This window comes from Lagopus muta, chromosome 8 (assembly GCF_023343835.1).
Source record: "Lagopus muta isolate bLagMut1 chromosome 8, bLagMut1 primary, whole genome shotgun sequence".
Taxonomy (NCBI): Eukaryota; Metazoa; Chordata; class Aves; order Galliformes; family Phasianidae; genus Lagopus; species Lagopus muta.
The window spans coordinates 384880-410104 of NC_064440.1; the positions used below are offsets into that span (position 1 = coordinate 384880).

The window sequence follows — 25225 nt, forward strand, 5'->3', positions numbered from 1 at the left end:
AGTGAGCGTTTGCTATTATCTACTTGCTGCCATCATCCAATATTCTTTGTACAGCACCTGATAGCCGTGATTTTTCTTTGCTTTCTAACTTTCATCATTAACTAAAATACAGTATGAATATCAAACAGTGGCTTGGAGACACAGGAATGACTGTGTGCAGTTGTGGCTCAGTTTCAACTGCATTTGCTTTTTTTTTTTTTTTGCAGTGATAATGGTACTTCGTTCAATGAAACTTGTCCATCTCGGTCAGGTTTTTACACTTAAGCTGTTTTTGATGATTCTGCAATGCAGAATGTTGTCAGGAAGAAATATAGCTCACAGGAACACACAATACTAAGTATCCTTGGTTGCAGTCGCAGAGTTTGGGTAGACTGAAATTAATAGCTCTCTGTCAGAGTCATTCCCTTTCAATTGCTTCTGCTGCTCTTCTCTGCCTTTCTCTTTATGCGCTGGGCCATCCTCAGAATTTGTGTGGATAAGCTGGTTCAACTTGCTAGAACAGCAGAAAAATAACTCCACAAAATACAGATGAACAGACTTTGCTGGTCTGCTATTTACTGTGTTGCTACTTGCTGCAGGAGCAGCACGTGCCAAAGCTGCACCACATTAGGTGGAATTTGTGTCTAGGAAGCAACGGTGAGGTGAAGCTGGGAGTGAGGGGGAGGGTTTGGGGCAGACTGGCTGCATGCAGCCTTTCCCTTCTGCTGCGGTTCAGCCGTTCATCCAGATCTGCTGAAACACCCCAGCTCTAGCTTTGCATGCATGTTTGCTTCACATGCAAAACCTGTGATAGTGCCTAACTGAAGTGGAAACACGCTTTTAGGACATCAAAGTTGGTTTGTTTCTTAACTGCATCGTAGATGTTATTATTTACGGTTGGACTAGATGGCCTTGGAAGCCTTTTCCAACTTTGGTGATTCTGTGACTGCAGTGTAAATGCGAGGCTGATCCCAGCGTGCTGTAGACCCTTGATGTACATTGTCTGTCCTCACTGCTTATTAAGAATTAAGCCAGTAATACTGAAACAGCTGGGTTGGATTGGCAGGTGTTAATGCAGAGGCTCTTGAAGGAGTACAAAGAGATCTAGATATAAACTATAGTATGTAAGTACAAAATCAGAGAGGCCTTTCAGGCTTCATTTCTAAAAATCAAAGAGCAGCTCAAAAAGCAATCTTCCATTTGGACCAGTAGGACAGATACATTTCAAAAAGCATAAAGGATGAGTGATCTACTTGGTAACAGTGTCACAGATCCATCAAATGAATCACAGTTTGGTTTCCATTTCTCAGCTGCTCCCTAAATAACATGAGAGATTTTTTGAACGATAGCAAAAAAAGTGAAATCTTTCTTAAAATGGAAGATGAACTTGTGTAATTTCTAATTACACATTCACTCTGATATGTGCTCTCCTCTTTGAAATCAATGTGTGTTTATTGTATGTGTATTTTTAGCACCCTCAGTGCTGGTGTTCTCAAGACATGTTTGTTTCTCAACAGATGCTAAACAACACGTAGAAAGAAGTGAAGCAGGCCACAGAACAATGTCTGCAGCTCAGAGGATTGGTGATGTTGGTATGTACACTGTCGAGTATAAATTCAATTGTAAAAATAGAACAGTTTATGCAATATGTGATTTAACTGTAACTTATGGAAGCTGCTCCAGTATTTTAATGTCTAATGCAAAATATGTTTCCACAAAGAGCTGTGGGGTCATTCTGTCAGATTTTCTGTAGGGCATGTAGCAAATGCGAATCCTTCGGAGAGGCTTGGAGGAGGGTTGTGAGATAGCTTTCAGGACTTGCCTTAGGATTTTATATGGGGTCCTTCTGCAGTGCTCTACAAATACAGCTTTGAGCCATGGCGTGCTTGCTGATGAATGGGAAAAAAAAGTTTATAGTGATATTTAATGGCAAGTTTCACTATTAAACATACCCCCCCCCCCCCAAAAAAAAAAAAGGGGGGGGGGGAAGGAAAACCTCATTCTCTGATTCTGTGAAAATTCCCAGCTTACACATGAAATTACTGAAGGTCTGAGTGCTGAGCCTTACATTACCTGGGCCAATGTTGAAGTATTTTTGTTCGCTATTAAAATTGTATCTCAGGTTTAGCCAGTATTTATTACAGAGAATCATGAAAAAATGTTAGCTTAGTATTTTTCACTAATGTGGATATGTATGTATATATTTTTGGATGTATATGTACATATTAGGTACATAAAGGAATCTTTATATTTGTGAGACGGAAGGCACATCCAACACGAACATATTAAATGTAAAGTTTTCATCTGATATGCTAGCAACCTCGTTTTGGAGTTAATTGTACATGAATAGATTTAATTGCCTTCAGAAATATCCTCGAAGAGGAAGGTCCTCAGTAAAAGAAGCTGATAAAGATTATGAGTGGAGATTCATAAGGTTCAGATGTACAAGGCAAAGCAAAGAGCATATCAAAAGCAAAGGCAAAAGTGAATGACATGGGGTGAGAGATTTGGGAATTGACCCTGTCTTCCATCCCTTCTGATTCTTGCAGATGTGAAGGAGCACCACCAAGTGTAACCTTTATGTGTTTCTCTGATGCACTTCTCTGTGGTCAGACTAAAAAAAAACAGGGCTTTTTTCTTTTTCTTTTTTTTTTTAATAACATTCCAGTTTCTTTTCTGTTCATCCAGTGGGGTGACTCCTTCTCCTTTCCTCACTTTCTGCACTGAGCTCTGTTGCTTCCCTCACATCAGTATGTCCTTTTACATTTTTCTTCCTATTCTTCCATTCTTTTTGCTGTCTACCCTTTTCACTCATTTAATATCATGAGAAAGAAAGAGAACAAAAAAGATGTGTTTGTTTTTTTGATCACACCCTTATCCTTGATACACCTCACTGTGGAATAAAGCTGGCATACAGAAAGCAGGGTTTCAAAAGCTGATGGTAAATGGCAGCTGTTAAACAGGGACACCAAGCTGTAATTTCATCGAGTGGCTTAAGGAGAGTGACAGTGCCATTATAGGCCAAGGAATACTGGTCAGGCTATTGCAGTTTTGACCATGACACCCAGGTGGGTTCCTCACCCTGGATATCTGTACAGCAATTTGGAACAACTGGTGTGAGAGCTTCATGCTAGTGAAATGATTTCAGAATAACTTCAGATTCCTGATCAGAAGGTGACACTGTCAGCAGGTGAAGGTCAGCAGTGGCATGAGAACAGCAGCAGCTGTAACAGGCACTGCAGGGAGAGAGGCGGGTTGTAATTTCCTCTGGAAGGTGGCTGTCCCAGCTTTGTTCTGACACTTACTTGCACCATAGTAGGCTACCCTGGAATTAAGTGAGGTTCAGGATGCTGGAAGGCAGAACTGTGTATTTCTGAGATCACGAGATTTATGCCATTTATGCTGTATTTAACGACTTCTGAGAGTAGTTAGTATCAGTTATTGATAACAGCAGCAGTTACTGATTCATTTCGGATGAGTATGACAGGATGAAATTGCAAACCTGGCTTATCTCCCAGGTGAAATGCCTGCAGGGAGCCTTAATTAGCTACGTTATGGAAATGCTCTGAGGCTCTTGCTGTGTCCTGCTGCTTCTGAGTGTGGACACCAATGCTGCTACTTGAAATGACTGCAGACTGGCAGTGATTTAAAGGTTCAGGAGCAGTAGTGAAGAATTAACAGGCTTAAGAGGAAGAACTGAATGTGTACTTGTTCAAAGGCTTCGTCTGCTAAAATTTTCCTTCTTTGAATGCATAATGATGGTACACAGAATCACAAATAATTTGGGTCAGAAGCTTTGGGTCAGAAGGGACATTTGAGATCACCTCGTTCCAACTCCTGCTGCAGGCATGAACACCTCCCTGCAGCCCAGGCTGCTCACAGCCCCATCCAGCCTGGCCTTGAGTGCTTCCAGGGGGGTTAACATCCACAGCCTCACTGGGCAGCCTGTTCTGTGTCACCCTCACAGTAAAGAATTTCTTCCTAATACCTAGTCTACACAATCTCTGATGGACAAAGTTGTAACCAATCTCAAAAGCAGGGAAAAAGTGTTCATGTAGAATCTTGTTAACTTAGGGAAGAGGATTTCAAATCTGGATCCAGGGGAACAAAAGACAGTAGATGAACAATGCTTCCTACAGGACTAAAAACCAGGGGAAAAGAGTTGTTCATACAAAGATTACAGGAAGGATAAAATGGAAGAAATTTTCCCTCTGTGAGATCTATTGAAGGGAGAAGCGTGAGTTAGCTTCACTGTGTGGTGAAAGCCCAGCTTGATTAAGCTTTATCAAATGCTTTTTCAGCTCAGCTGCCTCCTCTGGGTTTTTGGACAACAGACTTTCAGTACTGAGACAACCTTTCAAATAGTGATGGGGATAGACAAATCGGGTAGGGATATGGGTAGAAGGTGGGCATTCGGAACCACACCAGTGTGACAGGAGCTAAGCGGAATGCTTTCCTTGCTTTTTTTAAGGAAGTTCTGTAGGAAAGTTTTGCTGTTCTTGTGGCTGGAGATTTGATGAGAAGAGTGTCTGAGACTGACCCAGTTTACATTCAAGTATTGATTTATAGAGCTTTTCTTTTAAAAAAAATCCTATTAATCAATTCATACAAGACAATACATGTTGAGGTGGTATTCCAGTTGGTGTAATAATTATGCCTGTATTGAAGCTTAAATATTTCTGTGTTAGAAGTTACTGAAATTCCAGTAAACTCTATTTGAAGTGAATTATTCTTTTAGTTCACATAGAAAAAAAGAACTGCTTTTACTATTTATGAAAAGACAAATGGTTAATTTTTCTTACTGCTTCTATCTTATCTAGCTTGTTTATATCAGATTCCTATTCAGCACCTACAAATCTCTCTTATGAAAACTTCTAATGTTTTTATTGTGCTGTCTCTAATTTCTATGAATAATGCTTTCATTTTTTGGCTCATACTTAAAATATTTCTTGAGAATTTGACATGGTTGTAAATGTTTTATGTGATAACTAGAAAATCTGGTGAATCCTATGAGAATGCTTTGCAGTCAGAAGTACAAACCCATTGACTACAAACGTCTATGTGAACTCACTGCAGCAGAAAAAATGGCATCCAGAAAAATTCAATTAAAGGTATGTATTTTTTAATGTTAATGTTTTTGTGTTATCATGTTTTTAATGCAGTGATCATATTTATTTTCACTGTCTGCATGGGATCTGACAGCAAAGAGGAGGGTAGGGGGTTGGGTGAATCAGGGCATCCTCTGCAGACAGGGGGGTTTTTGAAGCAGCTGGCTGGGGAGTGCTGGGGTTGGGTGGTACAGAGGGAGCTGTGGTGGGAAGCAAGAAGAGAAGTAGCAGGAGAGGAGCGAATGTCTTCTGGGCGTTCCATTCCTTCTTTCTTCTCTGTTGATTAGCCAGAATGTCTGGCTGCTACTTCCTCCACTGTCCCATGATGGATTTTTAAGAAGTAACTCCATCTCTCTGAAAGCACTCCTTCCTGTTCTCCATGAAGTTGAAGCAATGCCTTTGTGAAATCTGCAGATAAATTCAGAGCATCTCTAATTGGACAGATTTAGAAAAGCACCCTTTTTCAGCAACCAATTTTTAAAGTAATTTTTCTTCAGAGATGTGCTTTCATTCTTACATTACATTCTTACATTACACTCTTCCCACCTGTAAGAAAGTTTGTTGCTCTTTCTTTCTCTTACTCACCCACCCCCTTTATCCTCTGGGAAATAGGAATATGAAGGCAAAGAAGAAGAAAACAGATTACACTTCTTTCATTTTTCATTTTAATTGCAACTTGAAGTGGAATTAAAATTTTCATGGAAATTAATTACCCCTCGTTCTTTAGAAAACAGCTTTGTAAAGATCTGTTACGTTTTCTGTTCTGTAATTCAGTTTCAATATGAAGAAATTTGATATTCACGTACCAAACATACTGACACTCTTAATTGCCTTGCAGATCAAAAAAATGGAGCAAATTTCAAAAGTTAGCAAAGAGCAAACGCTGCAGAAACAGCACTGCCGAGTGTGGTGGCAAGAGTATAAGAGACTCAGTGAGAACAGGTAGGAGCTGAGGAATTCATTGTTAAATAAATACATCAGATGGCAGAGATTCTTGTGGGGCACATGGGATGAAAGGGACATTAGGAGGAGAAGACAGATCTTTGTGCAGGCAAAAGAGTTTGTGACTGCCATTGAAAGGGGTCTGCCGGTGCAAAGAGAACAGATTAAAAATGGGCAGAGCGAGGTGGATGTTCTGCATGCACACAGGTCACTGCAAAAGTAAACGGAGAGACCTGGGGCTTTTCAACCTGGAGAAGAGAAGAGTGAGAGGGCCTCTGATCAGTGCTTGTGAATACGTGAAGTGTGAGAATCAAATGGGTGGTGCTGGGCTTTCTTCAGTGCCGGGCAGTGGCAGGACAAGAGGCAACAGGCTGCAGAAGCTGTTTTCGTGCCTTTTGAACGATGTCTACTATCCCGGAATTCTCAGGAAGAATACTTCTGGTATCCTGATGCAGTTCTTTTCTCAGAAAGAATTTGCTGCCCAAACCACAACTTTGCTGCCTTATGTCCACCAGCTTGCATGCTATATAGCAGATCTCTTACAGCACGTTTTGCTGAAGGAAGGGTGGCTTCCATACCTCTCTCCCATCAAACTCCTGCCCTTAGTACCTTCACACATGGAGAATCCTTTTTATTTAATGAATGAAATGTCTGAGGTTTATCATTCTTGCAAACTTAAGAACTAAGAAATCAATCAAGTCTTCTGTCAAACTCATTCCCATTTTGCAGGGAAAAAGCAGAAGCAGAAATACAGGCTCTTCTTGATGAAGGAAGTCATAAGTACGACTTTTTTTTGGATATATGGGACTTGGGTAAGAATTTTCAATTCATTTATTGATTATTTATTACAGTCAAAATTATCTTCATTGCTTGTTGAGTTTTTAAATACCGTTCATGACAGTTATTGGTTTAGGAAGCACAGTGCTGCATAATACTTTGTGTTTTAGAAAGCTTTATGTTTCATTTGCACATAGAGCATAAATTGTCCCAGGAGCGGGAGGCTTACCAAACTGATGCTGTGGCTCCTATCTGGCAACTAAGAGAGAATCTGAAGTTCTGGCTGTCTGAAATGCAGCATTACATCACGGAAGACTCATCTCTGAAAAACAAATTCAGTCTAGCTGAGAAGTTACAGCAGGTTGGCATTTTATCATTACTTGTCCGATTCCTGATTGTGGGCTGCTTAGCATTTATTTTGTGTGCAATGTTTTGAGGCTAAAGCTGACTTTCAGACTATTTAGTAAGTATTCAGTAAGTTCTGCACTTGCCACAGTGCAAATCTGTTTCACTGAAACCTGTAAGTGCATAGCAGAGTTAAACTGGAAATCAAGTTTTTGTTTCTAACTCAGAAATTTCATATTCCAACAATATAAAAAAATAACAGTAACGTATTTCATGAAATAGATCGAATCTGTGAAGAAACAATGGAAAACAGTTTTGGAATTGCTTGACTTTGAAAGTCTGGCTTTGGAAAGAGAGCTTCAAGACTACAAAATAGAAGTAAGCTTTTCCTTATAAATGTAGTTAATGATGTTGGAGAAAAAATATAATGCAGAGTAGTGTGCTGAGTAGCATCTTTTCATCCCAGGCCATAGTGCATGGTTTTGAAGAGAAAAATGGACTTTTCCATGAAGTTCCTTCAGATCTCCTGTCTTTGAAGTTCCCTTATCCAGACTTGAGGAGCTTTGTTATCAATGAATACTGTAAGCTTGCAAATGAATACTGGTCTAAGCTGCAAGAGATTGATCAACACCTAGACGTCATATATAGGTAATGATATCTGCTTCTGGATTTCTTTTGCAGAGGACAACATAGACTTCAATGTATTTTGCAATTTACAGGTTCTGCAGTTTCCTTTACTATTTTATTCGGTGCAGAGAACAGTTGACTCGCTGCCCAGCTCTCTGGGGCTAACGTCAGCAGCTGTTTGCACAGAGCTGAAATGCTTTTGTCTATAAAGCTGATAAATAGGTCTTGTCTTTTAAAGAATTTTGGATCACTGCACTAATTATCATCATAAATAAATTAAGAATATATATAGATAAAGAATAGTTTAAAGAAGGAGAGGTTTTTCTGTAAATGAGAAAGTTAATAGAAAGAACACAAATATTCATAATGATCTGGAAATGTAACGTAACTAGAAATGTAATATGTAACTGAGAAATATAATATGCTAATGGGAGCAAAGATCAGCTTTCCTGCTCCAGCTAACTTGAGTCCAGGAGAGTGTTGAGTTGCATCTGTTGTACCAGCCTTGGCTTCTTTTTGTTCTTTACTGATATCACCCAGATTAAAATGATGTCAGGTTTCAAGAAGGTGGAGAGTGGGAAGGCCAGAGGAATTATTTGGAGCCTGGGAAAAATAAACTGGAGAGAGCAGAAAAAGCCCTGTTTTATTGGTAAAACAATCACAAACGTGATCTAAACTCCCCCTTTTCCTACACGCTCTTGCAATGTAGTGCTTAAATATCCTGCCACTGCTGATAAATTAGTGTGCAAATGCTCAAACAGGTGTAAGATGTTGCATCCCCTAGGAACTGATGTTATCTACATATCTTTTATATAAACTGCCTGGATATTTTGTAGGGCCTTCTCCTACTGTTATCTGAAACCAGTTTATTATCACTATACAGTCCTAGGTGTTATAACATGATACTTATTAAAAATTGTCCTGATCTTTCCCATTTTTATAGCATTTATAAAGCAGCAGGTGGCAAATTTATAGCAGTTTCAGTGTTTATTGCTTTTAGAAACTGAAGATTTTTTTTCAAGCATAATATAGGATGATGATGTTTGATCAGTCAAATTCACTTCCTTTATTTCTGCTGAAACACAGATTTTGTTTTTGGGAAAAATCCAACTTCTAAATTGTCCCATAAATCGTGGACTTGGAACTGATGCGTTATAGCTGATGATTCTCTAAGCACAACTATATTTTTGCCACAACTTCCAAGGATATCTCAATTATTTAAATAGCTGAAAGATGGGTTTTGTATTACATATTCAGCACCATATCCTCAGCAACATCCTTTTAATGAAAGGGATATTAGGACTATGGTGAGTAAACGTGGTCCCTTTTTTAAGGCCCATTAACGGGATGTTTCTGGTGGAACAATCAGCAGTGACATAATTGATGGCCAGGGGAGTTAACATCTCATTTGGTGGCACTGATCATATCATAGAATATAGAATCCTTGTTGCAGCCTATCTGCAGATTCCACAACACATCAGTGCGTCAAGTTTATGTTGTCCCAGCTATTGCAAAGGATGTGTGGGGATTATAGGTCAGCTTCCCTTCCAAGTCCCTTTGTGTTCTTTAAAAGCATAAGGCCAGGGATTAACCCTGGGTAAATTTGTTTCAAAGGAAGCAGCTGCCCCAGGCTTGCTGACTGTCAGACAATCTCCATGTTTCAGTTCTGGAACAGAAACAAGATTGAAATGTTTTCTGGTAGCAGAATTACACAGAAGAAAAGCAAGAAGGATGTTTAAAAATTGGGTTGTGCCATCAGCTTTGTAAATGTTTGCCCATATCCTGGTGCTGAAGAAGCACACTACCTTAAACAGTGACGTAAAGAGGGATGTCAAATTTCATTTAGATGAGGTCTTGTTTTATGTAATTTTGCAGAAGTTTAATTAAGAAAATATCTTGCATTTATTGAAGCTAGATATTTTTCTAATTCTCTGTGCATGTAATGGTTGCAAATACACCAAACTGATCATGTTTCCTTTAGCTATTTGTCTGTATACAGCTGACCAAATCTCTCCACAGCTGACAAACCCAGACTTCTGTGTTTCCCTGCTTCCAATAACCCACATGTGGCTCCAGCTGTTAGCTCCCTGGGCCATCTTCCACAACTCCCAGTTTCTCTGTCGTGCTCCTGAGCAGCACAGCACCCATCATTAGCTGCCATCACAGCAGCGGACAGTCAGAGGGATCCTTAGGGAGGTGAGAGGGCTGAGGCAAATGTGGGTGCAAGACCTCACATACCCTTGTGCCCTGCAGATGGGGGGCACCAGGCTGGCCTTCTGAGGCAGGGTCTGTGCCGGCCCCTGCTCTCAGGTGGGCAGTGCAGTGTCTGCTGGTCGGGATGTGCTTTACTGTAGGCAAAAGACCTCTAGATGTTCATCAACCTGCATGTTTGGAACGAATGCTGTGTTATCTTAAGAAATGCAGTCAGTTGCAGTTGAAGAGGTTTAAGTCATAGCAAAGGATAATTAATTTGTTCATTAAGGTTATTCTTCAAATGCCTATACCTCAAAATACCAAATTATGACACAGATTCTAAAATTAATAATTGAACTGATTTCATTGAAAGCACTCTCTAGAGAAAAGAAGAGGGGGGTGATGTTTATAGCACTCGTTTCTGAGGATCAGTTGCAAGGCAGCTTTCATAGAGGCTGCAGGAATAGCACAGCTTTCATTGCCTTCTCTGTGGCAGCTCAGGAGCTCTTGGCTTGGAGACCTGCAGCCCAGCCTTGCAGTTACAGGACTGCAGCCATTCCCTTTTTGGTGGGTTCCTTAATCCCTTATACTCTGTTGGGCACTATTTCTTCTTTATTCCTAGAAAATGAAAGCACCATACGCTCAGCAATCTGCATTCATTGTCTTTCATGAAAAATTAAGGAGTAGCCTATAAGGAAGCACTTTAATTGCTAGACAATGTCTGCTATACTGAAGTTATTTCCTGTTTAATGCTGTCTCCAGCTTGCACAGTAGCTGTCAGTCATTGAAAATAAACTTTTTACAGGAGCTGGATCTTCTCTCCCTCCCATTTTGAAACCACCTCCATTTCTTTTCATGGTGCTGGATCTAAAATTAAACACCTGCGTCTTGGAAATAGTTTGTCAGGTATTTCACACAGTTTATGAGAAGTTAAAAAAAAAAAGAGTGGAGAATAAGAGAAACACAGGTCTATCTCAGGTAAAATTGCTGAGGGACGTATCTGCTCAGGCCCTTGTCCTTAGCAGCTCAGGCTGAGGTGTGTGATGCATCCCGCGGGCAGTAGCTGAGGCACTGGGCAGCAGGACAGGCCTGGCTGGGCACAGTTACCAGTTGTTCTGGATTTCTGCAGGAACACTGACTGGAAGGAAGAGGATCGGTGGGTTTTTCAGACTGTCATCAATCAGTATCCGAGTGATCTCCAGCAGAGAAGGACTCTGTACCTTGATATGCTGCACAGATGTCTTCCTCACAAGTCTAGGCACGAACTGGTTAGTAGAGCTCAAATGTGTGCATTCCTACAGCAAGCTTCCGGTAGCGTTTGTATTAAAAATGCCTAGCAAAGGTTTTTCTTTCGTAAGTTCTTAATTATTGGTTTTATTCTGCACGGTGAAGATGAGATGTCCCTGTCTTTAAAATCCACGAACTTGAAAGCCGTTCACTTCTTGGTTGCGGCTTCAAAATATGCACTGTGGGGATTTTATAGTTCCACAAGCCCTTGCTGCCAAGTTCACAAAATTAGTTTGCTAGCATTGCTTTGCTGTACCATTTTATAGCTATGTCACACTATTCAGCTTCTCTTGTTATTTTTATTTTTTATGAGGATGTATACCACTGTCACACCGTCTAGGAATAGTTATTTTAATTGGCTTGTGGCACATATACAGCAGGAAGAGCGAAAAGATATCTCCTGCTCTCAGGGAGAGGCTATTTTTATATTCATAATGTGCTTCAAATTGATTGCTGATTCCTTTTACACTCCACAGTGAATAAGCACATAGCGGGTAATGGAGAAACCCAGTTCAAGGCCAGAATACTTCAGGATGTCGTAGGGAAAGCTGGAGTCTTTTTTTACCTCTGCATTTATTTTTAGACCATCTACTTTCTTGTATTTGAGGAGTGCCTGCTACAAAGCAGTGACAATGAAGTGATACAGATTTATGGCATGCTCTCACTGACGGCAAAGTTCTTGTGGACTTTGGAATTTTTGCATGTGATAACTGGGCTAAATAATGATGTGCTTTGTACAGTGTTTGTGTGTTTTTCACCATAGACATTATTAATGGGCCTCTCTAATTCTTTGGGGGGGCATTTAAAATTTAAAAATTGTAATTCCGCATTGAATGCAGTGTTTATATTGTCATGACAGGTACAGAAACGTTAGAACAGTACTAAGAATCTATTCTTAGAACGTTTATTACATTAGCATAACTAACTAAACTTAGAACCTTCTCTTCTTCCTTCTCTCTGAAGAAGAGTGGGTCACTGGACAAGCAGTGGGTGCTTGATTCAGCAGCAGGTCATCAGAGTGACCTGCTTTTAGATGAGCAACCTGCTCATCTCCTTTCTTGTACAGGAGTTTCTTAGTGTAGTTTAGCTGCTTGCCAGCAAGGCTCACCGGAGTTTGAGGCAGCAGTGATGGCTGTGTGAACCTCTGATGAGGTGACCATATAAACAGCTGTGCAGAGAGGAGCTCCAGAGGGAGGGATACATTTAATCTCCAACCAGCTGCAAGCCCATGGGAAACCTGTGAGCCAGGCACCAGCTGAGTCAGCATCCCCTTGTCTTCTGCTAAAAGCCTGGAAGGGAGCATCAGGAATGGGCCTCTAGAAGTTTGTGAGCAGAAGGCCATCTCTAGAACGTTCATCCTTGTAGTTCATATTTTTGGGGGATGTAAGACAGGTCCAAGTTTCTAATGCCACAGTCCATGCAGCCTCACCCATTACTGCTTCTGTCAACGGTATGAAGCTTGAATGTTCTTTGGAACCTCACTGACTAAAATCAAAGAAGGAGTATTTAAGATGAAAAACTGTTTATTATTAATGGCAGTATGCTGCTTGGCAAGCTAAAAGTCTGTTTGTAAGTGTCATATTGGGAAAGAAAAAGTGAAGCTAATTCTCATCTGTAGTACATCAATGCAACTGCTTTACATGGCGTTCTGTTTCTCCATAGGAGGTCATAATTTGCTATGAAGAGCCTCATCTAACTAAAAGCGCTTGGTATTTTTGATGATGTATTGAAAAGACCTACTTGCATTTTATGTATTCTATGACATCATTTGTATTCTAAGAAAGCATTCTGTTTATTTGTGTTCCAAAAGTACTGTTCAGAAAAGAACAGTGGGATATCAGAATACTGAAGTGCTGTGTAGTGGAGGAGACAACAGGAAGGATGGCAGTGCTAGGATGGCCTGCCAGTGTTGGAAGGCTGCTGCAGAGCTAGCATCAGGCAGAATGCTTTCAGGCTCTCGATTGTGATTCCATGCGGATATTGGAGATACAGTAATTATGCCAATGATACTCAAGATTTGCAAAATATTTTATTGATTTTAATTTTCAAGCTTGTCTGAAATGCATTACTTTTTTTTTTTAGGTTACTCATGAGAAAGCTTGGGATCGTTACAATTTCTTTAAGAATCAACGCAGAGTCTTGATATTAAGTTGGACTCAAGCTAGGAAAGCATTCGTCCTGAAGGCGGTGATGGCTGTTGCTGAAGCCTCCGCTGCTCAGGAGGCAGAAGCGGAATCAGCTATTAACAGACAAAAGCAACAGGAGATCTGTGCTGAGCTGAAAGCCAAGGTAGGATCTGTTATAAATATACCTCATGCAAGCTCAGTTTTTACTGCCAAGTTCAAAATGAATAGAAGTGAAAACTGTTCTAAAAGTTACTGGTTTTAGATGAAAAAACTAAGATGAGCATCCTGTTTTCACCAGTGTTATTGAATCACATTGGCCAATTTAAAAAAAAAAAAACAAAACAAACAACAAACCAAAACAGAGAACAGGGTGAACCGCAGTCTGTTGGTGCAGGTCAGCGTGTTTGTGAGGCTTGACTTGAAAATGGCTTTGAAGATTCTCCATTTCATTACCCATAGAGATCCTTGTTAGATTCGTATTCCTTCTACCAGCTCTTGAAATTAGTTTGTCTTTTATTGATTAAGAATTTGATCATTTAGCTCAGTTTAGGCCTTACTGTGAGTTTCGTGCTGTGCGTATAATCTCTGTATAAACTGCAATCACATTCGTTTTGGTGGATTTTTAGCACCATCTCAGAGTCTGATGAACTACTATTTCTGAACTATTGGAAGAACAAGATCTGTTCTGCTGTTTAGAATATGAGAGGCTGCAAGCAAGCCACCAGGCGTGGAGGTCTGCCACCATACTCTGTTTCTTTTTAACCCTGGCAAGCCACAAAATATTTGTGTTTTAGTTAAACCTCGCGCACTTTGAGGAACAATGTCATAATCGCTTTCAACACTAGAATCTTCTGAAGTGGTAGTGAAGCATCACTATCACCAGTCTTTTAAATGAACACTGGTTTGTTTTCAGAGGCATAACAAGTACCTGCCTTCCCTTCTGTTCACTTTTCAGGTTGTAGAAAGAATTCTTAAAAATGGGCTCCATCACTTTTGCCCCTGTTGTGAAACAGAGGTTTCACAGTATTCTGAAAGGTGATTTGCTGTGTGAAGAGGTGAGAAAGACTTACAGGGCAAAAGGGCATTTATTCCAGAATTTTGCATTTTGTGAGCCAGTCTTCTTTTTCCTCCTCAAAAAGTAACAAAGTGTTATGTTACCTCCACCTAGCTGAAGATTTTCACCCATGTGTTGAACGTTGCCTCCAAGTCCTTAGGTTCTGACCTCCTGTTTCCGTAACCAGGAACTGTTTGAAACTTAAGCCTATTAGTGCTATGCTTCTCAAAAGCTGCTTTCAAAGGTGACTTTGTTTTAAAAAAATAAAAGAGGGTGAAAGTCTGATCAAAAACAATTCACCCCTTTCCCAGAAGAAAGGAATCGAAACGGCGCAGCGTTTCCGCTAAAGAAGAACATCATTGTGACCTGCAGCTGAAGGGCTGCAGGATGGAAGGAGAAATTGGGCAGCTTTTCTGAGGGAAATCATTCCAAACGTATGCATCTGTGTGTTTTGTCTGGATTTGAGGCTATATGCATCTGAAAGTTTACACGTTACCTAGTGGCAGTTCCTTCAGCTGGCTTCTGCTTGCAGTGTGAAGTGTGCAGCTAAGGAAGGGGTGCCACAGAAAGGGGCTGCCGGTAACTAAGAAGTAACTCTGGGAGTTAAATATTCATAGAGGAAAATCCATCCTGATGAGCATCGTTAAGGTGAGATTAAAAATAAATTTGTCTCTGCAAAGGAAGGCCTGTAGAGCTGAAAACCAGGTGTAGGATTGTTCTAATCCTTTTTGTCATTAGCTGGCTTACTGTTCTGCATTTCAGTGAGTTCAGCATAAGGAGATCTCATGCATACCACTTTCCCAGAGGGAAAAAATGTACTTCCTGAATGATTTATCTGTCTACATATTTTTTTATTATTGTCAGTAATAACCACATAACATCACCCAACATTTATGCGTATTCTGTGGCAGTAACAAACCAAGGCATAGCAAACGACCTAATGAACACATGATTTAAAGCTGGTTTAAATGCACAGGAGGCAACTGTGCCATCGATGAGACTCAGCCTCATGGATGACTGGAGATGGCACAATGATTAAAAAGTAAAGCAGCAGAGAAGTTACGTTCTTGCTTGCAGCAGTTCTTACTTGGGAATGGATTGCTAAGTTTGTATCCCACATTTCATCTCCCAGAAAATCTCTGCATGTCCTCACCAGAACTCGGGAACTTCTGGTGAAATAAATCATGAGAGCCATTCATCCAAGTGAAATAAGGTGTGAAATGAGCAATGCTAATGAGGATAAACTCTCTTGTCCTTAAAGATCCTTAAGTTTCTGATATCTGTCTTTAACATCTCCATTTGTCCTGGGGAAGGGAGACAGCAGAGCTGTGGGGGGAAATGTACCCTAAATGAGCAGTAGGGTTACATTTCATGTTCTTTACAGTGTGTGCATTTGGGTTCTGTAGAAGATGCTGTGTTTCAGTAAAATCTCTCTTCCTAAACAACATAAAGAGAAGCAAATTGTTCTGTCAAAAGGCAGGTAGGCAATGAGGTGAGAGTGACCTTTTAGGAGGATTGGCAGAGTGCTCCTCACAGTTGGTGCTTGATGGCCTGGACTACTCACTGTTCTGCATCTACAGATTGCATCCAGGTGTTTGCAGGTATTCAGAATGTTATTTTCTATTGAACTTATTTTAAAATATTTTAATCCAGCTCTCTGCACCTTCGTATAATGCAAGTTATAAAGGACGGTCAGCAGAGGACCTGCAGAAGTGCACAAAAGGGCAGCTCAGTCTCAAGTGAATGGTGCACAGGGTGAACTTGTTCTTCCTTAGCATAAAGCAGAGCATCAGTTTTCCTTTGTATCTTTTCTCTCTTTGTGCTCTGGGGTTAATCCCCGCTCTAGTGCTAGAATCTTTTACAACAGGCTTTTAATTTTTGAAGAACAATTTATGCATTCCTTATCCTAACAGAAACTAAGATAATAAATTGATTGAAAAAGGAGACTAGTTAGGTGGAATTAATGGGGGTATTAAAATTATGTAAAGCATGTTGAATATTGGCTTGCTTCTTTTCCTTTCCCGTATAATAAGAAGGGATTTTATTTATTTTTTAATAAAATATCAGTAAACTTAGAGAGAAGTGTTGTACCTCCTTATTCAGTCAAATCACTGATTTGAATGAATGACTACCAAATGAGGTCAAATTCTGCAACAGAATGTTTGTCTGCTTTTAAATTGTGGATAGCTGTCAGTTGTAATGCTTTGTCTGTAATTTGATAATTTTGCAGGAAACATTTTTTTAAATAAGTAGTGGGACATCTGTAATTCATAATTTATTATTATTTATTGATTGATGAAAGTGTAGGGTCTGAGTCCCAAACCAAACACATCTGGCTTCTGCAACTGAGAACCTTTCCTGGCATAAGAAGAGACTGAATGCTGGATGCAGCTCATGTTAGCCAGAATGATCTCATTAAGATCTATAAAGATTGGCTATTTTGCACCAGTTCAGGACTTTTTGCTTGTCAAATTTATTATTATTGTTATTTCTGTGCAGTATGTACAGTACATAAACCATTTATAGGCTTTGTCGGTGGCTTTTTAGTTTGGCAGTGTAATGACTGGAGTTCACAGACATCTACGTTGTGTCCAGGACTCCATCATCCCTGTGGGTCCCTTCCAACTCAGAATGTTCCGTTGTTCTGTGATTCTGTGGATCCAGAGTTTTCTTTCTGGGCAGGATGGAGCAATGGCTGTTGATGTGCCCAGTTCCCTTCCTAGAAATGATTGATACAAGGAACTTTTCATAAGCTGGTTTTCAAATACAGGTGTTCACTCAGTAAGTATGTGATAAAGCCGAGGGCTGTAGGACATTACAGCACTCCTCCATACCCAAGACTTAGAAGCTCACCAGAGATGAGCCAGCTCTGGCTCTGAGCATGTTTTCAGTCCAGAGCTAATCAACCCAGATTTTTTGGCTTGAGGTTAGTAAAACATTGACAAACTGCACAGCTTTTGGGTCAGATCAAGATTGTACGTTTTAAGCTTGAAGCATATGCAGAGTTTGTCTCTGCCTGCTTTCCATGCTTTCCTTTTTCCCCTCTTTTTCCCTGTGCCTCCAGTATTTTTCAGTTAATTACGTTATTTCTGATTATCAACCTTTCTGTTGCAATCTTCTTGCAATATATTATGTAAGGTTATCTCTGAGATTTAAGGGTTTAGTAGCTCAGATGTTTTTTCTTCCCTCCTGGTGCAGTTCACACCTCTTTGTTATGGTGATGTTACTGTGAGGCCAATTTATAGGAGAGAATCATTTAACTTCGCCCTTGTTCCATATTTGCACAGTAGAAGGAGTTCATAAAGCAATCTGTAGTGTGTAGAAAGCAAACATTCTTGTACTGCAAATGAAGAAATAATTGTTCTTTTTTCTAATTAAGAAAAAGTCATTAGGAGGATGTGAATATAAATAAACAGATGGTTATTGGGTTATCCGGATCTTTACATTTTACTTCAGAGGGATTGAAGAAATACTAATCTGAGAGAAGCAGAAGTTCAGGCTTCACTTTTTGCTTGTTCCATGAATTATTTACAGAGTAATTTATAACCACATGTTCTTTCTACTTGCAGTGATTTACTCCTGTTGTTAGTTGCACACAACATGTTTCATGTCTGCTAGTTATTAAAGGCAGTGCACAGGGACTGCAAGCGATCAGCTCAGTGTAAGCGCTGAGTTACCAGATGAGCCACAGCAGTGGACACCCTGCTCTATGCCAGTGGGAAGCAAATTAGTTTTAACTGCCTTTCCAGTTTGCTCAGGCCTCATGGTCGTAATTAGAATTCACGCTATAAAAATCAGCATACAGATTTGAGAACACATTTTTGTTGCAGGATTATGCTTTCATATCCCTCTTTCTGCTATAAGCATTTTTATCGCTGAAGAAAGCATCTATGGTTCTATTAATTATGAAAAACTACTTTTATTCACATTCTGTGTTTTAAATTAGATCTTTTCTTGTGGCAGATATGGACTTTTATGGGACAAAATTAATGCTAGTGCCAGTAGTTTTGATTTTCTCTTATTTCTTGCAGACTTTGCAGAGAGAAGCCTGTGGAGCACAAGCTGCTCAAGGGTACCAGACAAACTCCACTAGGGGTGTGAACTTTTGTTGTTAATGTCAGAAGAGAAATTCACTCTGTGATTAGAAAAACAAACTTGCAGATGTATTATTTCTGAGTTACCTCATTACCAAGTGCTCTAGCAAAGGATTTTTCATAGGTCTTGTGTAAGTCAGTTGAAAGCAGCTTGTCCCACTTGCCTGGGATGTCGTATGAGGCCCTGTGGAGTCTGGAGGTTGCTGTTCAGAAGAATGGGAGGTGAAAGAACTCCCGCTCTGGAGGAGAAGAGGGAAGGGTTTGGTTAGAGGCGAAAGTTACTGGAGATTTCAGCCCGCCATCTGTTAGTATCACAGTGTTCTGTTGTTCACATACTGCTGACATCACTGGCCACTGTTGCTGTAACTTCTCACTTCTGCTGATCAGCCCAGGAGATGATGCGCTCTCTGAAAGGAAAGGTGCATACAAATGTTCCAGATACAGCTCTAGGAGATTCTGAAAATGTGTTGCTAGTTTGGGTGATTTTATAAGGTTGAAAGAATGAGCTCTCAGGGTATGGAAATGGAAAAATTTCCCTTCTTTCCCATTTTTTGTTATGACTTAAAGTACTGACTTCGTCACACCAGCAAAGATTATTGGAAATTCTTGCTCAGAATGTGAATTCTAGGTGCTTGTTTTATCTGTGCAGCATCAGCTCTGGAGCTGTGTGCAGTCATCCTGTGGCACTTCTCCTCCCAGCCATTCTCTGAGTTTTGCTTTGTAGCGGCCCAGTTTACAAAGGTGAGTTTTTGAGCTGTTCCATCCGAGCCTCTGAATGCGAGTAGTTGTCCTCTGTCCCTGTTTGTCTAGCTAAGTAATCCAGCTGCTTGAAGGATCTTGGGGCCGAGTTTGTTGTTTTCACCTAGGCAACTTCAATATCTGCTTCTAATGGAAGCCAGTGTTTCTTAATAGGAAACACTGTATATGGTGTAACATTAGCTTAGTTAACTTAATGGGATTCCTAAGGAAAATCTCCTCAGAACTTTGTCTGTCATTAAAAGAGATATATCTGTAATATTAAGTGCATGGTAAATACGTTATTACTATTCAGACTTCAAGTAGTTTGCAGTGTACTTTACATTATTGCAATATAGAACGTTGTAATAATGAACTGAAAATAGATACGTATGCATTCTGTTCAGCACAGCAATTTAATAATTCACTTGGCAAGAGCTCCTCTAACAGCACATGGACTGTGAAACATACTTGAAATGCCAGTTGTAATTAAAAACTTTCCAAACTGAATGTTGGCAGTACTTGTACTGCTAAGATGCAAGTTTCTTTGTGAAACAGACAACAGGGGATCCACTTTTCAGTGTAATTTTTAATATTAGTTTAACCACCTTTCTTTTTTTTTAATTATTAAACAAAGCATTTACTGCTGACACAGTGAGATCTCCTGTTAAGTTTTTGCACTCCTAAGAAGGGAAGAATGCAATGAAGTACGCATTAATTTTTTGGTGCATTCTATGGTCCCAGATTATTCTTTAGTGGATCATCAGAAACGCTGTTAAGGGTTGTTTTTCTTCTTCAGACCTGTATCTGTTCTCCTCTGGAGGAAAATCCCAATGAATGCAGTGGCTTTTCTTGAAAAGCTTGGAAACTGAGTGTCCTGTAGTCACTTGTAAACTGTTGTAAAGTATTAAAATGTATGCCACAGAGGTTCCATTTCTCTGCCTGCCCTTTCTTGTTGTTGACTTTGCAGCAGGACCCAGAGGCTCTCAGATAGGATTGGGCTCCACAGAGTTATGAGCAGTACAAATATGTAGTGAAGCGTAGTTTGCAAAGTGAATCGCAGAACTGCACAATGATGGGTTTGGAAAGGACTGTAAAGCCCATCCAGTTCCAAAGCCCCTGCCGTGGGCTGCCTGCCTCCCAGCTCAGGCTGCCTGGGGCCCATCCGTAGTCTGGCTTACCTCCAGGGATGGGGACCTCAGCTCAGGGCAGTGCCACGGCCTCACCACCCTTTGAATAAGAAATCTCTTCCTAGAATCTAACCTGGATCTACCCTTTATTACTTTAAAGCCATTACTTCTTGTCCTATCAATGCACTCCTTGATGAAGAGCCCCCTGATGTATTGATCCTCTTCTCTCGTGTCATTAGTGATAGGACCAGAGGGAATGGCTTCAAGCTACGGCAGGGGAGATTCAGGCTGGACATGAGGAAGTATTACTTTTCAGAAAGGGTGGTCAGGCACTGGAATGGATGCCCAGGGAGGTGGTGGAGTCACCGAGCCTGGGGGTGTTCAAGGAAAGGCTGGATGTTGTGTTGAGGGACATGGTTTAGTGGGAGCTATTGGGAATGGGTGAACGGTTGGACTGGATGATCTTGAAGGTCTTTTCCAACCTTGGTGATTCTATGATTCTATGATTCTATGAAAGGCCCCTATGAGGTCTCCCTGGAGCCTTCCCTTCTGCAGGCAAACAACCCCAGCTCCCTCAGCCTGTCCCCACACAGAGCTGTCCCAGCACCCTGAGCATCCCCAGGGCCTTTGCTGGACCCACTGCAGCAGGTCCATGTCCTCATGCTGGGGTCCCAGAGCACTCCAGGGGACTCAGCAGAGAGGCACGGCCACCTCCCTGACCTGCTAGCCACACTTCTGTTGATGCAGTGCAGGATACAGTTGGCTGCATCAGATACACATGAAGGTTTGATTTCTACACGAGGCAGCACACCAGGTCCCTTTTTGTCGTGAGTCAAGGCAGTCTAGCTCCTTATTTCACAAGCTGTGCCAATGCTAGCAGGAATCTGATTTGAAATCTGGCCTGTGCCTTCTTTGGGTGGTGCTTTCTGAGAAGTTCCCCTATACAGGCATTCTGACCGCAGCGTAAGGTGAGACCATGAGACCAGAACTAGCAGAAAGATGGTTGTAATGCTCAAATGTGGTTTAAAAACGGAATCATTTTGACGTTAGACTCAGTTGCTCAACGCCTAGTTTTTGGAATCTCTTACATAACACAGCATTTTAATTTAGCTTAGTTTAGTTGAGAGTGTTTTATCCTAAATGACTTCAGCAGTTCATTTGGGGCAGACATGACACAGTGCCAACCTACTGAATCGCCTCTCAAAAATATTTTGCAAACAGTCACTTTCTGCTTCTGCCAGTCTTTCCTTTTTTGTTGCAACAGCAAATCGCTTTTTAAAGAACGTGATTCTTCTTTTGCCTTAGTGAAAGGCATTGATCGGATGAATGTGGGAGTGGGCAGGGATGGTGTAACCTAATTTCATGTGCTGCCTCCTGGAAAGAGTAAATGGGTATTGAGGGGAAGTATGATATAATGAAACTTTCCTTCCTTCTGCTCATTCTGTTCTATCTTCTTGTTCTGCAATGCACTCATACACCTGGAAATCCTAACTAGATTAGATGAAAGTGGAAAGCAGATTATATCCACTAAGTAAATGCTTGTGTTTAGTAGTGATTTAGGGCAATGCAGATAGCGCTGGGGAAAGCAGTGGAGGTAAGCACTGTATTTATTATTGATGTGTATCAGTTTTGGCTGGTAAACCTTTTTGCGTGTTTTGCGTTTGGTCAGATGAGTGAAATCCTGTATTTGATGCTTTGTTATGCCCACTTATTTGTATGTAACCCGCTGAAAATCTCGATCACACCCTGATAGTGATCTCTGCCATGAATGAAAGGACACTAAGAGAAGAGTTATATGCATGTAACTAGGGAGAGACTATGACTTGTCATGAGGCTGGTGTAACATACGTGCCATGAGCGCTATTGCTAACCAAAATGAACAAGTAAGGAAGCTTGAGATGTTTTCAGACTAGTTTTGGTATCTTTAGTATCAGATGCAATGTACTGATTTATTGCCATAGGCTTTCCTTTAATCAGTTACCTTGGTGACAGGCTCTGTGTTGGGACACTTCTGACTGTAAATATGTACTGAGATAGATAGAAGTTCCCCTGAAGTTTCAGTTAGCTGCAGATTTAGTAAAACCTTTTTAATGGTTCAGCACGCTAACTAATGGCTGAAATAAAACAAATGAAAGAGATCCTGGTAAGTAGGTAATTAATATCTGGAGAAGGTCAGTAAGGCATCAGGAGGGTTCTCAGACTTAAAGGAGGCTGAAGCTGCAGCACATCTTGACCCCACTTAGGCTGGCACTTGTCATTATTCTAAGGAGCTTGAGGCGAATGCAAAGCAGGGATAAGGAAAATGCAAGCTTAAAAAGGCAATTTTTGGATATGTATTTTAACTCTGGCTCGCTTAAGTTCAGAGTATCTCAAGTAGTGTTGTTATTACAGCAGTTTAAGTTTTCTGTCAGTTTCCCAGCAGTTTATTTTAGCCCCAGTCTGCACACACGTCTCACAGATTTCATTCTTCCTTTGTTTTGTTGTGAGATTTGAAAGCTTCATGAATGTTTTTGTTTCAGTCTGTTTTGCTGTTTCGAACATGCAGTGGAAATGGCTGCGTGTTCTTCCATGTTCGTGTTCTAATGCTCCTGCTTAAGCTCTGGCAGGCTGAAAGGGCTGGGTTTTATGCTTGGGTTTTTTTTTTCTTTTTAGGATAATTTTTAGGGTAATTTTACCACTGCCAAAGAAACTGCAGTAAATGGTTTTCATTTGTTTGTTTGTTTGTTTGTTTTTACTTATATAGCCAAGATATGAGCTTCTACTAAGGGAATGTTTTCAAAATTCTGAGGAGAAAGATCATCTATAAAGAGCAGCATCTGTGCTGAGGAATACAGCAGTAATGTTTTAACATTTTCTTTCCATAGTATACAATTCTGAATTCCAGCTCAAAATCCTTTCTAAGAATAGCCAAAATAATAATAATAAAAAAAGATAGCTGTCTCTGTGCTGACTGCCATTATGTGAGCACATGCTCAAATCCCCACTGGTGTCTGCTGGCACAGCTTGGCCCTGTGCATTTCAAAGTATAAGACTCACTCACCCCCACTGCAGTTCTTAGCTTTGGGCATGGAGCTGAAGCTGGAAAAGGTTGTATGTGCTCTGGGAGAATAGCAACGCAATGGGACATCGGCTTGAAGATGCCCTAGGTCTATTGGCTGCAAAGAGGAAAGTAGAAGTGCTGTCTCAGCACAGAGGGGCGAACATGGGATCTGTCCTGCAGAGATCTGCTCACTGGGGGACACGGACTGCCAGCGCTCTGGGTGTCCAAACAGAGGCCTTGCACGGGAATGGGAGAGAATGAATGGTGCACAGTGCAGCCGGTGAAATGCATTAAAGATGGCAAAATGCAAACGAGATGCTTTACTGCCAGTATGCAAGTACCCCCAGTAGTATAGAAAGCCGGGTGAGGAGTGGCTGCAGGCTCATTCTTTTGAGGAGCGTGGAGGTCTGCTAACACTTCAGAAAACCATTGCCAAAAGAGCTGGCAAGCCAGCAGCCGGGAGACAGCGTTAATCCCATTGAAAGCCACGCGTAGCAGATGAGCTGCTCGCGACAGCGCCGGGGGAAGTCGGGGCTCCCCTCTGCGAGCAACGCACTGCAGGGCACGGGAAGCAGTCGCTGCCTGCTGACACGGCCCGTTCAGCAGCACGCAGCGGTGCCTCGCGGTGGGTTCGGGATGCTGAGCAGGATCCGTGCCGCGCGGGCAGCCTGCCACAGCGCGGACAGCCGGGGCCGTCAGCTGGGGCTGCCGAGCAGCGCACGGCTACGGAGCTGGCTGGGGCCGCGCAGGGCATCGCGTCCACTGCCCTGGGCTGGCACCGCACCGCGTGCTGGTGTGCTTGCTGGGGGATCTTGGTACAGTCGTTCTTCTCTGGTCCTGAGGCTGCTCTGTTAGCTCGCTGCCCAGGTCTCTTCCTGTTTGCGCGTCCGCTTTACACCCACAGCGTTAATGCCTGTGCTGACTCCTCATTTCCGTCTGTTCCTCTGATTTGCTGGTTTTGTGATCATCTTCACTTTTCCCTGCTTGACTCACGGTCAAGTACTGCCCGGAGCAAACAGGGCACTTCCGTGGGTTGGGGTGGGGATACTTAATGACAGAGGCTCAGGCGATCGTTTGCCATTTCTCAGGCTACAGCAGCTTAATCCCGACTGTGTCCCTGCTTTAGAGAATGGCTGCAAGGCAATCAGCTGCGTTTTGCTTCTGAGGAATAACAGTTTTCCCTTCCTACTCCTGGGCACTGGCAGCATCTGTCAGGAGCGTTTCACCAGACTGCCCTGAGTGCCACAGTACAGATCCCTTCATAAAGGAAATGATGGGGTCATTAAGAAACTTAAGCGTTATTGAAAGTCCAAGAGCTGGAAAGATTTAAGATCCGATGTTGCCGAGGTTCCTTTGGCAATTTTACCTAATCTTTCCGTACGTGTTCTTACTGCATAATACACAAGTCAGCTGTGATATAAATTAATATGCAGAAAGACAATGCTACCTGAATGGTTATGTATTGCTGACAGGTTACAAATTTCAGTTTGAAAATGGATCACACGGGTTTCCTTACCAGTGTCAGTTTAGCAGGATCACAACATTGCACGCATTCTCCTGCACAGCTGTTTAAACAGTCTTTTCAATTCTTTCTCTCAGGTCCTACAATGGAGAGCACAACAAGAGGAGGCAGCTGAGCTGGAAGCTGCTGTAGCTGCTAGAAGAAAAGAAAAGGAAGATGAGAAAGAAAGGCTACAGAAAAAGCAGGAAATGATTCGCAGAGCTCAGGAGAAAGAAAAAGTATGAGAAACTTTTTAAAGTATTTCTGCATTCGTGATTTACAACTGC

The 25225-nt window shown here is 41.4% G+C and overlaps 1 protein-coding gene across 1 annotated transcript in view; it reads left to right on the forward strand.

Moving 5' to 3' along the window:
- The window catches only part of CCDC148 (coiled-coil domain containing 148), a 57186-nt gene that overhangs the window by 19494 nt on the left and 12467 nt on the right, over nt 1–25225 (forward strand). Inside the window, exons 2-11 of the mRNA XM_048953602.1 lie at nt 1497–1571; nt 4972–5090; nt 5926–6029; nt 6759–6841; nt 7004–7167; nt 7434–7529; nt 7618–7799; nt 11101–11239; nt 13341–13547; nt 25037–25177. Coding sequence (XP_048809559.1) covers nt 1541–1571; nt 4972–5090; nt 5926–6029; nt 6759–6841; nt 7004–7167; nt 7434–7529; nt 7618–7799; nt 11101–11239; nt 13341–13547; nt 25037–25177 — 1266 coding nt within the window. The 5' untranslated portion in view covers nt 1497–1540. The remainder of the gene's footprint in view (nt 1–1496; nt 1572–4971; nt 5091–5925; nt 6030–6758; nt 6842–7003; nt 7168–7433; nt 7530–7617; nt 7800–11100; nt 11240–13340; nt 13548–25036; nt 25178–25225) is intronic.